This window comes from Saccharomyces mikatae (genome assembly GCF_947241705.1).
Source record: "Saccharomyces mikatae IFO 1815 strain IFO1815 genome assembly, chromosome: 10".
Classification (NCBI taxonomy): domain Eukaryota; kingdom Fungi; phylum Ascomycota; class Saccharomycetes; order Saccharomycetales; family Saccharomycetaceae; genus Saccharomyces; species Saccharomyces mikatae.
The window spans coordinates 189828-208130 of record NC_079265.1 but is presented as its reverse complement, the minus strand read 5'-3'; the positions used below and the strand labels follow the sequence as shown (position 1 = coordinate 208130).

Below are 18303 nucleotides of genomic sequence, written 5' to 3'. Positions count from 1 at the left end.
TATTAATAGTTTATGGCCTTTGGAGCCTTTTTATGAACGTTATATTCTTATAGTACATGTTATTGAGATATAATGCTTAATAATATTAAATAGTCACATGACTATTTTCTTTTCTTTTTTTTTCTCTTCGGTAAGTAAGAAAAAAATTTTCAGCTAGCGATGAGCACGATATTTTCGAAGATGTAACAATAATAACAAGATATTTCATTTACTCTTACAATCAGAGTTATTGAACCGGAAGCCAAAACTCTAATCACTTTGAAATGTCTTCATTGAGTGACCAATTAGCTCAAGTTGCTTCCAACAATGCTACAGTTGCGTTGGATAGAAAGAGAAGACAAAAACTTCATTCTGCTTCTTTGATTTATAACTCGAAGACAGCTGCAACACAGGATTACGATTTCATTTTTGAAAATGCTAGTAAAGCCCTTGAAGAATTGAGTCAAATTGAACCAAAGTTTAACATATTCTCAAGAACTCTATTCTCAGAGTCTTCTATTTCTCTTGATAGAAATATCCAAACAAAAGAAGAAATAAGAGATTTGGATAATGCAATTAATGCATATTTGCTATTGGCTTCTTCCAAATGGTATTTGGCGCCTACTTTGCATGCAACCGAATGGCTAGTTCGCCGTTTTCAAATTCATGTTAAAAACACGGAGATGCTGCTTTTGTCCACTCTCAATTACTACCAAACGCCTGTTTTTAAAAGAATTCTCAGCATTGTCAAACTTCCACCTTTGTTTAACTGCTTATCCAACTTTGTTAGAAGTGAAAATGCCCCAACAGGCTTAACTATGGTAAAATTATTCAACGACATGGATTTTTTGAAACTTTACACTAATTACCTAGACCAATGTATTAAGCACAATGCAACTTATACTAATCAGCTTTTATTTACGACATGCTGCTTTATCAACGTTATTGCTTTCAATTCAAACAATGATGAAAAACTAAATCAGCTTGTTCCAATATTACTTGAAATCTCTGCTAAACTTTTGGCTTCTAAATCAAAGGATTGTCAAATAGCTGCACATACAATATTAGTTGTGTTTGCCACCGCCTTGCCTTTAAAGAAACCAATTATTTTAGCTGCCATGGAGACCATCCTTTCCAATTTAGATACTAAAGAAGCGAAACATTCAGCCCTCATCACAATTTGCAAGCTTTTCCAAACACTAAGAGGGAAAGGTAACGTCGATCAGCTACCTCCCAAAATTTTCAAAATATTTGATAGCAGGTTCGATACGTCGTCTGTCTTGGCCTTCTTAGATAAAGAAGATAGTACAATGTGTGATAAATTCATCACTTCCTTTACTAGATCCATAGCAAAGTATGACCAATCCAAGTTAAACATTATTCTCAGCTTATTGAAAAAAACAAAGTTAGAAAGATATGAAGTTAGATTAATTATTATTGATTTAATCCATCTTTCGGAAAGTTTAGAAGATAAGTCACAATTGGTAGAGCTGTTTGAATATTTTACATCTATCAATGAAGATTTGGTACTCAAATGTTTAAGATCATTAGGACTGACAGGCGAACTCTTCGAAATCAGGTTGACCACATCTTTATTTACCAATACAGATGCTAACGCTGACATTATGAAGCAATTAAGCGACCCCGTGGTGACTTCTAAAAAGGACGCGGTTTCATTCAAAGTATTCTTGGAAAAACATTCAGAGTTTATCAATACAACAAACATGTCTATGCTAGCAGAACCTGGAGAAAGGTACAAAAAACTTCTGTCCTTATTTACTGAAGCTATTAGTAAAGGGTATCAAGCAAGTTCATTTTTGGCTTCTTTTTTCACTACTTTAGAATCAAGAATAACTTTCCTACTAAGAGTAACCATATCTCCAGCGGCTCCAACCGCGCTAAAGCTAATATCGCTGAACAATATATCAAAGTATATTAACAGTATTGAACAGGAAGCTAATATTTTCACGTTAGTTCCTTGTCTGATCTGTGCTTTACGGGATGCCTCCATAAAAGTCAGAACTGGAGTGAAAAAAATTCTTTCCCTGATAGCCAAAAGACCATCCACAAAGCACTATTTTTTATCTGATAAACTTTATGGAGAAAACATTACCATTCCTATGTTAAATCCCAAGGATAGTGAAGCCTGGTTAAGAGAATTTTTGAACGAGTACGTTACTGAAAATTATGACATATCTAGAATATTTACACCAAAGAAAAATGAGAAGGTCTTCATATTGTTTTGGGCCAATCAAGCCTTGCTGATACCTTCCCCATATGCCAAGACAGTGTTGTTGAATAATCTAAACAGAGGCCCAGTTTTTGCATCTTCCTATTCTTCTTTGTTTGAAGACTTTATTTCCCATTACTTGGAAAACAGATCTAGTTGGAAAGCAAGCTGTATTGCTAATAAAGCAAATTTTGAGCATTTCGAGCGCTCGATAGTAAATTTAGTATCACCAAAGGAGAAACAACCATTCATGATTGATTTTGTGCTCAATGCACTTAACTCGGATTATGAGCAGTTAGCTAATTTAGCTGCTGAAAGGCTTATTAGCATATTTGCTTCATTGAACAATTCTCAAAAACTGAAAATCGTTCAAAATATGGTAGACTCTTCTAGTAATGTAGAACTATCGTACGATACAGTCGGTGTATTGCAGTCATTACCACTTGATTCTGAGATTTTTGTATCCATACTAAACCAAAACAGCATCGGCAATGAAATGGACCAAGAAGAATTCTCGAAAAGAAGGAGAAGGCGCTCATCAACTAGCAAAAGCGCATTTTTGAAGGAGGAGGTTTCGCAATTGGCGGAATTGCATTTGAGAAAATTAACAATTATTCTGGAAGCACTAGATAAAAACAAAACTGTTGGATCTGAAAAGCTTCTATCCACTCTACTTTCATTATTATCAGATTTGGAAACTCTTGATCAGGATGGTGGATTACCAGTTTTATATGCCCAAGAAACTTTAATTTCTTGTATGGTGAACACAATCACATACTTAAAGGAACATGGGTGTACAGAACTGGCTAACGTAAGGGCAGATATACTGGTGTCCGCAATTAGAAATTCCGCTTCTCCTCAAGTCCAAAACAAACTATTACTTGTAATTGGGTCTCTTGCCACCTTGAGCTCGGAAGTCATTCTACACTCTGTGATGCCTATCTTTACTTTCATGGGAGCCCATAGCATTCGTCAAGATGATGAATTTACTACTAAAGTTGTCGAGCGTACCATATTAACTGTTGTTCCGGCCTTGGTTAAAAACAGTAAAGAAAACGAAAAGGAAGAAATGGAGTTCCTTTTGTTAAGTTTCACAACGGCTTTACAACACGTTCCAAGACACAGGAGGGTCAAATTGTTTTCTACTTTAATCAAAACACTTTGTCCAGTCAAATCGTTGGGTTCCTTCCTTTTCTTAATTGCGCAACAGTATTCTTCAGCTTTGGTCAGCTTTAAAATTAGCGACGCAAGAGCATTAATTGAATTTATTAAGGCTTTACTTGTTGAACTACATGTCAGTGAACAGTTATTCGGTTTGAACGATTTCCTCGATATTATCAAATTATTGACACTGTCAATGAAATCTTCAGAAAAGAAGAAATCATTAGAGTCTCGTGTTTTGTTTTCTAATGGTATTTTGAATTTTTCTGAAGGTGAATTTTTGGCATTCATCAATAATGCTTTTGAATTTATCAATAGAATAACAGAGGAAACAGATCAAGATTATTATGATGTAAGGAAAAACTTAAGATTAAAGGTTTACTCTGTTCTTCTGGATGAAACAAGTGATGAGAAGCTAATTATGAAAATCAGGGACGAATTTGGAACTCTTTTAGAAAATGTTCTTTTTTTTATCAATTCCGTAGAATTAACCTTTTCATCCATAACTTCTCAAGAAGACGAGGAAGTCTCCGACTCTGATACATCATTCTCAGATCATACTAGTGAAATAAAGGAGATTTTGTTCAAGGTACTTGGCAATGTATTGAATATTTTACCAGTTGACGAGTTTGTTAACGCGGCACTGCCCTTACTCAGTACATCCAGCAATGAAGATATCAGATACCACTTGACTTTGGTAATTGGATCCAAGTTTGAATTGGAAGGCTCGGAGGCCATTCCTATTGTAAACAATGTATTCAAGGCCTTGCTCGGCAGGATACCTTTAGAGTCTAAATCCGTTGCTATTTCTCAGGTAATATTGAACACAATGACGGCTTTGATAAGCAAATTTGGCGGTAAGCTTGATGGCTCTATACTAAGTCAAGCGCTCACCTTAGCTACTGAAAAGATCAGTTCCGATATGACGGAAGTCAAGATATCCTCGCTGGCATTGATAACTAATTGTGTACAAGTATTGGGCGTCAAATCAATTGCATTTTACCCAAAGATAGTTCCTCCTTCTATCAAAATATTCGATGGTTCTTTAGAAGATAATAGTAACCCGCTAAAGGAGCAGTTGCAAGTTGCTATACTGCTATTGTTTGCAGGTCTAATTAAAAGTATTCCAAGCTTTTTGATGTCAAATATCTTAGACGTTTTGCATATTATTTATTTTTCCCGTGAAGTTGACAGTAGCATTAGGATATCGGTGATCTCACTCATTATAGAAAATATTGATTTGAAAGAAGTTTTGAAGGTCTTATTTAAAATATGGTCCACTGAAATAGCAACATCGAATGATACAGTCGCCGTCAGTTTATTTTTGAGTACATTAGAATCTACTGTTGAGAATATTGATAAGAAGTCTGCGACGTCACAGTCACCTGTATTTTTCAAGTTATTACTCTCTTTATTCGAATTTAGGTCGATTTCCAGTTTCGATAATAATACAATTAGTAGGATAGAGGCATCTGTCCATGAAATTGCGAACGCATATGTCTTAAAGATGAATGACAAAGTATTTAGACCGCTATTTGTTCTATTGGTAAGATGGGCGTTTGATGGTGAAGGCGTTACAAATGCCGGTATAACTGAAGCAGAAAGGCTGTTGGCATTCTTCAAGTTTTTCAATAAGCTGCAAGAGAACTTAAGAGGTATTATTACCTCCTACTTCACTTACTTGTTAGAACCTACTGATATACTACTGAAGAGATTCGTTGCCAAGGATATAGAAAATGTAAACCTGAGACGTTTAGTAATCAACTCTTTAACCTCTTCACTGAAGTTTGACAGGGATGAATATTGGAAATCAACGTCCAGATTCGAGTTAATTTCTGTATCCTTGGTCAACCAATTGTCCAATATTGAAAACCCCATTGGAAAATATTTGGTGAAAGCAATTGGGGCTCTAGCTTCTAATAACAGTGGCGTTGATGAACATAACCAAATTTTGAATAAGTTGATTGTTGAACACATGAAAGCTTCCTGTTCTTCGAATGAAAAACTATGGGCTGTTAGGGTTATGAAATTGATATACTCTAAAATAGGTGAAAGCTGGTTAGTTCTTCTGCCACAACTTGTTCCCGTAATTGCCGAGTTATTGGAAGATGATGATGAAGAAATTGAACGTGAAGTTAGAACTGGTTTGGTTAAGGTTGTCGAAAATGTTCTAGGTGAACCTTTTGATAGATATTTGGACTAGTTTGAGAAAAGAGGTCAAGTATAAATAGTATGTAAATTTTTGTAAAGTAAAAATATTGTGTGTTGAACAAAATAGTTCGATTAAAAGCGTTGCCATTAACCAAGCATGTATGCGTTTGCTTCGGAGAATGTATTCTGTTTTATATATCGAAATTATAGAACACTAAAGTTGATTTGGATAATAACGTAAACTTACCTCCTTCGTATATTGTGATTACTATTAAGTTACTGAATCGTTGGTTTTTAGTAATAAGTAGGTAGACGAACAAAAGTGAAAATTTTCTTATCTTCGCTTATCGCGCTTATCAATCCTAATCAGTGAAAAATAAGATTTGTGCTTGATAATAAGGTAGTTGGGAAAAAGAACATATTATAAAACATTGCAGCCAAGACTTAAGATATACAAGCATCAATTGGGTGTTTGTACTGTATCCTATCATCTTACTGGCAGTATTATGGCATTGCAGGCTACAACTCTTGGAAGCTATAACATTAGAAAACGAGATAATGTATTCGAGTCCAATTCGAGTGAAGATGCTAGCAATTTGAATCAAAGCGAAGAAGAAGAGCATATCGGAAAATGGCCACCTTTAGGTTATGAAGTTGTTTCCAGCGAGCATAAATCGCCAATTAAATTAGGTGAACCGCAGGCAAGCATATCAATAAGCAATAATATGAATTTTAAGGCTGATGATAGGCCATTTTCCGCTTCTAGTGCTGGAAACTCAAGCCCAGAGATGAGCACAATGCATCATATTTTATCCAGAAACCAAGTTAGGAATAATGGACAAATAACAGTTACCAGCGGCAACAGTAATATTTCGAATGACGTCAATGTCCCAGTTTGTAGGAACTGTTCAACTTCTACAACACCTTTATGGAGAAGAGATGAACATGGCGCTGTTCTTTGTAATGCATGCGGTCTGTTTCTGAAGCTTCATGGGAAACCCAGACCAATTAGTTTGAAAACTGATGTAATAAAATCTCGAAACAGGAAAAGCAATACAAATTATGCGCACGGTCTGGATAACTTTCGGAATCAAACATTGCTTGCAGAACTGAAAGGTGAAAATAATTTAGAGTCAATTAATCGCAAAGCTGGAAAGTCGGCACATGACGATAAAAAGAAAAAGAACTCACAGCCCTCCCTTAGAACATCATCTGCAGTAAAGGTAACCAAAAAATCAAAAACGGATTCAAAAGAAAAGACTGGTTCTCATTTGTCAACAACAAGATTGGAAGTGCTGATGTCGGGTGATTCTTCAAGACCGAGACTGAAACCAAAACTACCAAAACAAGATGGTGCTATGCACCAGGAGAAATTACTCACCTTTCCAAGCTTTACAGACATTAAGGATTATTCAAATTCTGTTCATCAGTCTGCTTTGATCAAAGAATGGCCACATTTTAGTGCATCCTCTTTTCCACCCAATGCTCCACATTCAGTAACCTCAAAAGTAGGTACGGACTCTCCCCAATTACCTCACTTATCAATGCTCCTTAACAGTTTAAGCAGTAGCTCGATATCAAATAACGCCTGTGAAACAATATCTAATTGCAACAATGGCATTACCTCGACAGCTGCAACTCTCGCACCAACTTCATCGCGGACGACAGACTCTAACCCATCTGAGATACCGAATCGAATCAGATCCACAATATCTTCTCCAGATTTACTATCTGCCAAACGTATCGACCCAACCCCTTTATCCTTCCATATGGCCTCTATTAACGACATGTTAGAGTCAAAGGATCGTGTAGAGAATAATGTGAAAAATGAAGGCACACCATCCCATTTCATACCGTTGATACAATCCTCTAAGCATCATTATTTGTCGGCAGCAAATCCAGATGCGATCTCAAACGGTATTTCCAGCTCTGATGTCATCTCCGAACGAAAGGTAAAAGGCCATTCAGTTAAAACCTTAGACGAACCTTTGTCCGCTAAGCTACCCAAAGAGGAAGAAATAATAAAGCTAAAGACCAGAATAAATGAGTTAGAACTTGTCACAGATTTATATAGGAGGCATATTACCGAGTTGGATGAAAAATGCCGTGCCCTCGAAGAGCGTTTAGAAAGGGCAGAAATACAGGAAAGGAATAGAGGCGGGTAGATCATTTTCTTCATCAGCATTATTTTTAGATACGATATAATTACATATATGGTTACATAGACATAGAGTAACGTTATTGGTTGCAAAGTAAGGAGCCGATTAGCTAGAAATTACAGCTTGCACAAGGAATAAAAACACAGTTGGAGGAAGCCCTAAAACGAATACGATCACCAATGATATTACTGTTTCTCAATTATTTTATTTCTCTTTTGTTCTAGAATTACTTTAAGGTACATATTATACAGAAAAAAAGAGTGAAGTTATCAATACAGTATTAACTTATTTATGATCGGAAGAAATTACTTTTAATGCTAAAGCTACTGCTAGAAGAGTAATAACAATATGTATGCAGCACATGTTTTTATAAGCGTTTATTGCATTGGCATACCTCTCCCTCTTCCAGCCCCTTGAGGAGGCATCATACCGGCATTAGCACTTTCACTTCCTTTATTCGTAATTGTTTCATCAACAGATAAAATTAAATTAGTAGCTTCTGTGGCACTGTTTAAAGCATTGATTTTTACTAAAGCTGGTTCCCATACGAATTTGGCAAAGTTGTCACCAATATTTTCTGTTTCAAAGTCAACACCGTACCATTTTTCACCTTTGCTATGAGCCAATCTTAATTTATTTAGTATTTCTATTGCGTCAAACCCGGCATTTTCACATAGTTGTCTTGGAATAACTTCTAAAGCCTTGGCGAAGGCATTGATTATCATTTGTTGCTTACCAGCTATAGTTTTTGAATAGTCTCTTAAACATTTAGATACTTCCATTTCAGTGGCACCACCACCTGCAACAATTAATTTATTTTGTAGAGCTCTCTTAACTATCATGATTGCATCGTGCAACGATCTTTCCACTTCTGCTATAACTTGCTCAGCACCTCCTCTTAATAACAATGTACATGTTTTAGCTTGTGGGCAGCCTTGGAATAAATTATAACGCTCAGAACCGATCTGCATTTCTTCAAATAGGGCACAAGTACCTAGATGCTCTGATTTTATATCAGAAGTAGTAGACTGTATAGAGCCGCCAACTGCTTGGATGACACGATTCATATCGTCTGCACTCACTCTACCTGCACAGAAGATGTCTCGGTCAGCAAAGTATTGAGTAGCTAAATCGCCAATGGGTAATTTTGATAACACGATATTTGCGCCTGTTCTTTCCACTTGTCTTAACTTTTCAAATATTAATTGCCATTCTGCATCTACAATAGCCTGGTAATCTTCAACATGTTCTACACGTACTTCAGCATTATCCTTTTCTGCTTTCAACTCTAGTTCTACATTCAAACTCAAAATTTTAGGATTGGTAAACTTTTTGGGTTGTTGTTCAAAACCAGCATATGAGAACGTCTTTTTGAAGGCCACACCGTTGATGAAAAGGGATTCTTCCATAGCGCCACCTGGAATTTTCTTAATACCTATTAGTTTGTCATCTAAGTCGTTTTTATCAAGGGATAGAACAGCGTCAACACACATTTTAACAAAAAAATCCGCATTTTTGTGGATCAACTTGGACGACATTGCAGTTCTAGCACAACGTTCAAGTAGTTCTCTGCCGCTGCTTTTTTCAGTTGTAATATCTACAGCTAATTCGTTTATCTTCTCGACAGCCATAGAAACAGCCTTCCTATAGCCCTTCATAATTAAATGAGACGAAATGCCTTCCTCCAAAAACGGTTTGGCCTCCTTCATCAACTCACCAGCTAAAATCGTCACACTAGTTGTCCCATCACCAACCTCAGCATCCTGAGCTCTAGAAATATCCACCAAAGTTTTAGCAGCGGGGTGTACCACGTCCAATAATTTCAAGATCGTGGCACCATCGTTAGAGATTGTAGTCTTTTGATTTGATGTCACAATCAAGATATCAGAGCCTAAGGGTCCTAAGGTCGGTTTCAATGCCTCTTGAACTGCAACGCAAGCATTGATATTAGAGATGATTTGTCCTCTACCTTGAGATGCGTCTGTTCCTTCTTTTAGAACCACAATTGTGGGTGTTTGACTTCCAAAATTCATTGTTTCACAGGCTATATTTTTTCTTAATTCAGCCACTACTGAATATTATGTGATTAGATCCTTATCTTCGGTGCAATATCAGAAACACTTGACGTCTCGTAACGCTGAGGTCTAGTACTAGATTATTCATTTTTTTTTTTCAAATTACCGAGTATGAAAAAGTCGCCACTTCGACAACTATCATTAACAACGACAATTCTTACTGTCTAAAAATAGGGTAAGTTTAGTATTATTAGCTAACATATAACAATACCATATCAAAAGCACATCTCAATGTCAATTAATCAACACTAGACAATGATAAATGTTATAGATGCTTTATGATATTTACATTCTGGATGAATATTTATATTTAAATATATATATTTGAACAATTAGTTGTTTACATATGCACTAGACTTTTTTCTGAGTGCGTTAAGCTGATTGCAAAATGCCTATCAGACCGCCCAAATATGTACATCTCCACTCTCACGGCCTTCAACCATGTAGTTTTCTTTGTACTTAATGGCTGTAACGTTAACTTCGTTACCTTGTTCGACGCAAGACCAGCTTTCATCCTTGTTGCTATCGTATATCTGAACAGCTGTTTCATTTGCGACTATGACCGCAGCATTCTCTTGACATAAATCTAAAGATAAGATTGGTTCACTGTATGCATGAAACTTGCTCAACAATCCAGTTCTCAAATCCCATACTCTGACTGTCCTGTCGTATGAACCAGTGACTAAGCACTCGGAACCAAATTTCAGTGACGTTATGGCGTCCGTATGTCCTTTCAAAGTACGGATCACTTTACCAGATCTTAAATCCCATAGCCTAACAATACCATCTTTTGTACCTGTTGCTAAGGCTGCATCAAAACTTTGCAGTGCACCTATACTAGGTCTCTCACTTCTTTGAGTAAGAAGTGTACTCTTTGATAAATCGACATTAGTGGCTGCTGTTAAGACATTAGCAAAACTCAAGTCGATGGTTTGCATACATTTTCCAGAACGTAAATCCCATTGTCTAATTGTCCTATCCTGCGAACCACTTACTAAGAAACTAGGATCCAATGACAATGCGGTAACCTCATCGGTATGAGCCTCAAATGTATAAACACACGGAGAGTCGATATGACTTGTGAAAGAGGTGGGATTTTGTGTTTCTTGGTAAAGCTGTTGAGCTAAGTTCAAATTCCACAATTTCAATGCTGCGTCTCTACCACCGGTAACAAGAGTTTCATAATCGCAATCAATCTGCATACAATTAATCGTAGCAAGATGCCCTGCTAATTCTCCGATTTGCGTTTGTTTCGATAAATCCCAAATCTTCACTGTATGATCGAGATATCCGGCTGTACATAAGGTGCCAAAGGGTGCATCAAAATCCAAACAAGTAATAAAATCATCGTGAGTGGAATTTATTGAGCCCATTTTTGTTCCTGGTTCGTGAAGTTGTTGAAACGTTGGAAAGCTTTTTCTGTGTCTTTTTTTGGATTTGTTATAGAAGGCACCTAGTTTAATCGATGAGTTATCGTCTCGAAATTGTTGTCTTCTCCTTGGGAGTGTATTAGAAGTTTCTGAAGATATAGTTTTTGTGATGTCACCCTCATTTTTGTTGGAACCATTCTTGGAAGTAGTTTCCTCACTTTTGTTACTAACCACTACATTTTCCTCGCTACCAGCCCCGACCTCCTCTAGTCCGTATTCTTCTAAGAAATCCAACCTATCGTCGATCTGTTTGAGATTGTCTTCCAAAAGTAATTGATTTTGCTTTATATTTGAAATTTTACCCAGCAGTGTTTCTTTTTTTTGCCTGAGATGCTCAATGTCAAAGTCGATGCCTTTTACCTCAGATAACGTAGAATTTTCCTGAATATTTAAAAACTCTAAACTATTTACAAGCGTTTGAGAAAATCTTTTCAGCGCACTAGGGGAATAAGAGGAGCTTATTCTTTTCGTTTCCACTCCAGGAGGTATGAGGAATGAATCTTGGAAATTGGGTAGCTCCTTGACCATATCTTCTCGTTCAGTTGTTCTGGGTAAGACTTTTTTTACATTGTTCATACCATTCGTGTCATTGTCTAATCTTTCAGTATTCTCGATAGCAAGTTCGGCCATGGGTAGGTAGGTTTTGAAGCCTTGAAATAAGGAAGGTTCTGTTTTGAATGCATTCTTCCTAAATTTTTCATCTTCGCCCCCTTCCGTTAAAAGTTTGGTATCTTCATAAACCTTTACACTTTCCCTAGTTGGAATCTCATTTAACAAGTCATCGCTTATGTATGTGACCATTCTGAAGCACGTTTTATTGTCTGTGAATTTGTTTTTGAACACATCACCCCTTCTTGTCCTAGAATAGATATCCTCAAAAGTTTTAGATCCATTGTTTATAAGGTGCGTGTGTTCGTTCCTCTTATAAATGTATGGATTTGAACTTACGTTATTAACGGTATTGGACAATAAATTCTTATAAGGTCTATTATTGGTTAGTACATCTTGAGTGTTGCTGTTGCTTGATTTCTGGTAGTTTAGGAAGGCGGAAGCCGTTGTGGACAATGTTTTCCCTATATGAGTTATCTGATCGTTCACTGACATTGTTTGCCATTATTTTGCTGTTAATTGAAGGCTACAAAGAATATATATTAGCATTTGTCTGTCGAAAGTTAATTTCTTATTTATTCCAAAGAAAATCGATGTGAAATTAGTTCCGCCTGTCAAAGTTGAGCGAATTCCTATCGGACGGGAAAGTCCGATGACTATAATAAACAGGGATAACAACTATGAGGAGAGCAGTAATATGTAAAGTAAAGAAAATAACATTAAGTGATTGGTGAATTTTGAGATGCTTGTAGAGATCCCATTTCTGATTAAGATGATATTATTCTTATGTAGAATACACTAGAAGTTCTCCTTAAAGGTATAGGTGTTCACAAAAGAAATCGATAATTCTACACAATAACATATTCGTTTGTTCTCTTGCTTTATATGTTATCATTCATCATCCTATTACACTATCAATCATTGTTTTCAGCTTCCGTTAATATTGATGACTGTTTCTTAATATTTATGTCATCTTTTCACACCGTATATGATAATATGCTCGTGGTATGACTGCTGGCTTATAGATGATAATTGAATTTCATTCAACCAATATCACGTACTCACTTGGTAGCAAAACAATTATAAGGCAATTAAAGATCATCATAGCTGCAACGTCAAGCAAAGAGTTAAAGGGCATCTGGTAAAGTCAAAGAAAAGAATTATATAGTTGCATGTGAGATTGTAGATTCTGTCATAACCTTGCAGCTAACAAACTTCGGAATGTATGAAATGGGGCTGCTGCATTTCATAAAAGCGAATTATACCCTTAGATATTAAAGAGTGCAAAAAAATCTCCGCGACGGGGAATTGAACCCCGATCTGGCACGCGACAAGCGCCCATTCTGACCATTAAACTATCACGGACTTAAAGGTTAGGTTTGTTGTATTACGGGCTCAACTAATACCGGGATGTCCTGACAATCCTAATATACTATTTTAGGGAAGTAACTTTGTTAGAATAAGTGATTACTACTATACACCTATTCGTATATGTTGGAATAAGTGATTACCACTATACATTTATTCATATAAATTGTTGTAGTTGATGACGAACATTCTTTAACATGATACTAATGATGTTGAGTAAATTAATACTAACATTCTTATGGTGATACCAATTTAAATGGAGTAGGGAAATTCTAATTATAGAATTTCCTGCACTAATAAGATAAAGATCTATTAATTGTCCAGAACTTAGTATATAAGAAGATGAGTTAACACTAAATTCTTATCATCAACACTCTGATTTATGTCTGAACCTTTTGGTTTAATACACCCAATCAGCGTGTGTTTTATATACCTCTCTTATATAGATTAAGAAGGAACGACTATTCTTAATTATTACAACTTACTAAACTACTAATTATCAACACAAAATTCGCTAATATCTCAATCTCATGTTCAATCTGTTCGTTTCGTTATAAGTGAGAGATTGGCGAATTTTGAGATGATTGTTGGGATTCCATTGTTGATAAAGGCAATAATATTAGGTATGTAGATATACTAGAAGTTCTCCTCGAGGATATAGGAATCCAATAAATGGAACTCGTAATTCTACATAATTCTGTATATGCTTTTATTGTCATTTTTGTTGTAATATAAATCAACTATCATCTACTAACTAGTAGTCATATTACTAGTATATTATCATATACGGTGTTAGAAGATGACGCAAATGATGAGATATAGTCATCTAAACTAGTGGAAGCTGAAACGCAAGGATTGATAATGTAATAGGATCAATGAATAAGAACATATAAAACGATGATAATAATGTTTATAGAATTGTGTAGAATTGCAGATTCCCTTTTATGGATTCCTAAATCCCTGAGGAGAACTTCTAGTATATCTACATACTTAATATTATTGCCTTATAAAAAATGGAATCCCAAAAATTACATCAAACTCCACTATTATCTCAATTTTATATTTGTCAGTCATTATCCTATTACATTATCAATCCTTGCATTTCAGCTTCCACTTATTTCGATGACCGCTTCTCATAACTTATGTCATCTTATAACACCGTATATGATAATGTACTAGTAGTATGACTACTAGTTGATAGACGATAGTTGATTTTCATTCCAACAATAAGATTGTTTCATATGTGTTTTATGAACGTTTAGAATGATGATGTATTGTCATACTGAGGTATCACATCTTAACATACAACAAGAATAAGATGAATTCTAACAAATTATGGGCGTGTGGCGTAGTCGGTAGCGCGCTCCCTTAGCATGGGAGAGGTCTCCGGTTCGATTCCGGACTCGTCCATTTTTGATCCCCAAATATATGAAAGCAACTGAAGAATAATGTTATTTTACCTATTCTTGACTTAATGTGAGTTTTATTTTGTTGTATTTTTCCTGTCTGCTTATCTATACACTTATAAATCGAACTTTGTAAAAGTACTATTGAGATTATAACCTCCACGAATTCTCAGTTTGTTGGAGATGTCTTGTCCTTTGGGGTAGATTGGATATCTGTAGAATGGCCTTCTATTTTCCTCCTTTTTTTATCACTGCCGTTTTCGTTCTTTTCTGCAGCTTCTACTTCTTCTTCTGCCTCTTCCTCCTCGCCGTCGCTGTTTTCTATGTCTTCTTCCTCTTCTTCAAGATTTGTTTCATTGTCTTCAGTCTTTTCCTCTTCCTCTTCCTCTTCCTCAGCTGCTTCCTCAGCTTCTCCTTCTCCGTCTCCTTGGTCGTCATCTTCTTCATCTTCTTCACCTTCGTCATCGTCTTCTTCATCATCATCTTCTTCATCATCGTCCTCTTCATCATCTACTCCTGGCTGTTCAGGTGGGTACAAATCTCCTTCATTTTCATTATCCCAAACGATGTTGAACCTTGTGACTCTTGGCTTTTCAGCCAGTATGTTCCTTACAATATGATCAACTTGTACTTTTGCTGGCGGATTTTCTCTCAACTCTTCTTCATCGTACTCATTATTCACGTAGTAGCCTACTCTAACAAACTCTCTCCCATCATAAGAACAACTTAATAGTATAACTGTAACACTTACCAGTTCGCTGGCAGGAATCAGTTCGGCAGAAGGAGGATCAGCAGAAAACACAAACTTATTAACACCTACGGGAACAGGGCCTACCAGAATTGAGTCCAATTCTTGATCATGGTCCAACGAACGAGAAGACCCAACGTAGGTCAGTTTCCATTCTAGGTCGTGTTTTAAAGATTCTAAGCACTCAAAGGTGATCTCAAACTCATATGGGTCAGTAAACCTGGCTGGATTATTCAAAACTTTGATGCCTAATAGTGAAACAATTGACATTTTCTTATATCTGCACCTTGATTGGACGTTGTGGAGAGTACAATGCTAAACTTGTGAAGTTCTTGCCTCTTCGGAGTGCTTTCAAGTGTTGGTATGTGCTATTGCAAGTTCTTTTCTTTGTAGTTAGTTGAATCCCCATTACGTGAAAAAGGGAATAGATTTACGCGTTCAGGATGAGAAAAAAAAGTCAAAAAAACGCGTAAACGACAATGCCGCTGTAAAGACGTCCTGTCCCAAACGCATATACTAAGAGAGAAAATTCAAACGCCAACAACTTTCTGAGGACCGAACTCTCGCCAAGGCATCATCACTCTTTGAATAACCCTAATAAGCGTTTTTGAGAGTTAGGTGTGGCATCGAGCCGATAAAAAAGAAAAGAATCAAGGAAAACCAAGCCAAGTGAAAGTCTGGTCAAGCCAACAAAGGCGTGAAAAAGAAGAAGAGCTCGGTAGAAAAACGTATTTCATGAAGGTAATTTGAAGTTAGGCAAACGCGGCATCATGTCTACTAATCATAACTTAATTTGCCTACTTCTTACGGCTTCTCAGAGTAAGTCCAATGCTTTTCAGGGGAGCGCACAATTAAGACCTCAAAAGACGAAAAGAAGCTACCTTAGCCGTCGTCATTCATGCTCACCTCTTTATTCCCTGCCGCCCAGCAATTGAAAGTTTAATTGTGTATTTTCATCAAGCACCTCGCCAGAAAAAGAAACGACGAAAGAAATGAGTCTCGTAGATACATCTTCATCGGAGGTGGGTAACGGAAACCACCCACGAGGGCCTTTTTTAGGGGCCTAGGCCCACACGTGATCGCTTCGAGATTCAAATGCCTGCGAGTACCCCTGTCAGAAAGAAAAAGAAACGAAGACCACTTACTTAATATGGTAAGAGAGGATCTCTTGACGGCAAATAAATGCGCCATCTCCGAGAAAAGTCTAGACAATACCAACGGCAATTAACCCAAAGAGGATATCAGATCGAGCAAGAAAAATTTTAGTATGGGGTCAGTGGCGATACTATATTATGGAATTAGAGAGTACGTGCAATGCGAGAAGGTGGAGTTTTAATTGAACTCCGGAATTAGGGCGCCGATTATGGGTGGCAAAGAAGATGTCTTTGGATATAAAACAGATATCCCATATTGATTAATATCAATCTGTCGTACTTGTCTTTCCCTGGCTGTTTATAATGCATATATATATATATATATACATATATATTTGGCTATTTTGTTTTAACGTCAAGTTCTCAACAGTTGCATAGTAGCAAAAAGAATATATCCATTCATTTCGGGCTTCTCCGTTCACTACTGATTACCAACTAACAGTCTCTCTATAGACGGTACCTCACTTTCCTTTAATATTAAAATATTTAGTATAGTTGAACATACTTACTTATCCTCTCTCTAACACATTATGAAAATTTTTACGGCTCTATTACTGTCATCCCTTTCTTCCGTTGCACTTTCTGCTCCCGCTCCCGCTCCTGCAGATGGGCATCATGAAGACCATCATAAAGACGAAAAACCGGCAGTCGTGACTGTTACGCAATACATTGATTTAAATGCCGCTACTAAGGGCGCTGACTCTGCTGCTACTACCACCACCATATTGAACTCTTCTAAAAAGGACTTTTCAGAGCAGAAACGCGATGGCGGATTTCAAGACGGTACCGTGAAGTGTTCAGACTTTCCTTCTGCCAACGGAATAGTTTCACTGGATTGGTTAGGATTCGGTGGATGGGCATCTGTTATGGACATGGATGCCAACACATCGTCCGAGTGTAAGGATGGTTATTACTGTTCTTATGCCTGTGAGCCTGGCATGTCGAAAACTCAATGGCCTTCCAATCAGCCAGGCGACGGTAAATCTGTCGGTGGCCTTTATTGTAAAAACGGTTATTTGTATCGTACTAACACTGACACTAGCGATCTGTGTTCCACGGATGAAACATCTGCCAAAGCTGTTAACAAAAAGAGCGACTCCATTGCTCTTTGTAGAACTGATTACCCAGGTTCTGAAAATATGGTCATCCCCACTCTGGTTGATGGTGGTGATTCACAGCCCATTTCTGTTGTTGATGAAGATACCTACTATCAATGGCAGGGTAAAAAGACATCTGCTCAATACTACATAAACAACGCGGGGGTTTCTGTGGAAGATGGTTGTATATGGGGTACTTCAGGTTCGGATGTCGGAAACTGGGCTCCAATAGTGCTGGGCGCTGGTCATACTAATGGGGAAACCTATCTGTCGTTAATTCCAAACCCTAATAGTAACCAAGCCGCCAACTTCAATGTTAAAATTGTCGCATCCGACGGAGCTGATGTTCAAGGCAACTGTGCTTATGAAGACGGCTCTTTCATTGGAGATAGTTCTGATGGTTGCACAGTTTCTGTGCTATCCGGATCTGCTGAATTTGTTTTCTATTAAGTTATTTTCATCCTTTCGGTTCAAGAAAGACTTGTATTTTTGATACCCTCGTTTACTCTTGTTGTTCTTTTTTTCTCCACTTTTATTTGCTTTCACACATTGGGACTATATATTTTCTTCCCTCATTTCATTTCATTTCCTTAAAAAAGGTCACGTTAACCTCTATTATGCTATGGATTTCAAAATATTCTGTTATATTCTCTACCCTTTAAGGTATGCTCTGCATTTTGGTTTTCCTTTAGTTCGTTTCCACTTTTTTTCTTATTAACTAGGTGTTTATATACAT

General features: G+C 36.9%; 6 protein-coding genes and 2 non-coding genes across 8 annotated transcripts; 4 read left to right on the top strand and 4 right to left on the bottom strand.

The window, feature by feature from the left end:
• Window positions 1–263: 263 nt before the first annotated feature.
• On the top strand, window positions 264–5573 carry UTP10 (snoRNA-binding rRNA-processing protein UTP10; the record flags this gene model as incomplete). The annotated part of the gene is made up of 1 exon (XM_056223416.1): window positions 264–5573. The coding sequence occupies one exon, from the start codon at window positions 264–266 to the stop codon at window positions 5571–5573; it is 5310 nt and encodes a 1769-aa protein (XP_056077437.1).
• A 454-nt stretch (window positions 5574–6027) lies between these two features.
• GZF3 (Gzf3p) lies at window positions 6028–7686 on the top strand (the record flags this gene model as incomplete). The annotated part of the gene is made up of 1 exon (XM_056223415.1): window positions 6028–7686. The coding sequence occupies one exon, from the start codon at window positions 6028–6030 to the stop codon at window positions 7684–7686; it is 1659 nt and encodes a 552-aa protein (XP_056077436.1).
• A 371-nt stretch (window positions 7687–8057) lies between these two features.
• CCT7 (chaperonin-containing T-complex subunit CCT7) lies at window positions 8058–9713 on the bottom strand (the record flags this gene model as incomplete). Its single annotated transcript, XM_056223414.1, has 1 exon — window positions 8058–9713. The coding sequence occupies one exon, from the start codon at window positions 9711–9713 to the stop codon at window positions 8058–8060; it is 1656 nt and encodes a 551-aa protein (XP_056077435.1).
• A 437-nt stretch (window positions 9714–10150) lies between these two features.
• On the bottom strand, window positions 10151–12289 carry MDV1 (Mdv1p; the record flags this gene model as incomplete). The annotated part of the gene is made up of 1 exon (XM_056223413.1): window positions 10151–12289. The coding sequence occupies one exon, from the start codon at window positions 12287–12289 to the stop codon at window positions 10151–10153; it is 2139 nt and encodes a 712-aa protein (XP_056077434.1).
• Window positions 12290–13087: 798 nt separating this feature from the next.
• Window positions 13088–13159, bottom strand: Smki_10.trna4D. The gene has a single exon. It is a non-coding gene; the product is annotated as a tRNA-Asp (tRNA).
• Window positions 13160–14499: 1340 nt separating this feature from the next.
• Smki_10.trna3A lies at window positions 14500–14572 on the top strand. Its single transcript has one exon. It is a non-coding gene; the product is annotated as a tRNA-Ala (tRNA).
• A 165-nt stretch (window positions 14573–14737) lies between these two features.
• Window positions 14738–15586, bottom strand: ASF1 (nucleosome assembly factor ASF1; the record flags this gene model as incomplete). Its single annotated transcript, XM_056223412.1, has 1 exon — window positions 14738–15586. The coding sequence occupies one exon, from the start codon at window positions 15584–15586 to the stop codon at window positions 14738–14740; it is 849 nt and encodes a 282-aa protein (XP_056077433.1).
• A 1414-nt stretch (window positions 15587–17000) lies between these two features.
• Window positions 17001–18017, top strand: NCA3 (SUN family protein NCA3; the record flags this gene model as incomplete). Its single annotated transcript, XM_056223411.1, has 1 exon — window positions 17001–18017. One exon carries the CDS (start codon window positions 17001–17003, stop codon window positions 18015–18017), a length of 1017 nt encoding a protein of 338 aa, XP_056077432.1.
• Window positions 18018–18303: the final 286 nt, after the last annotated feature.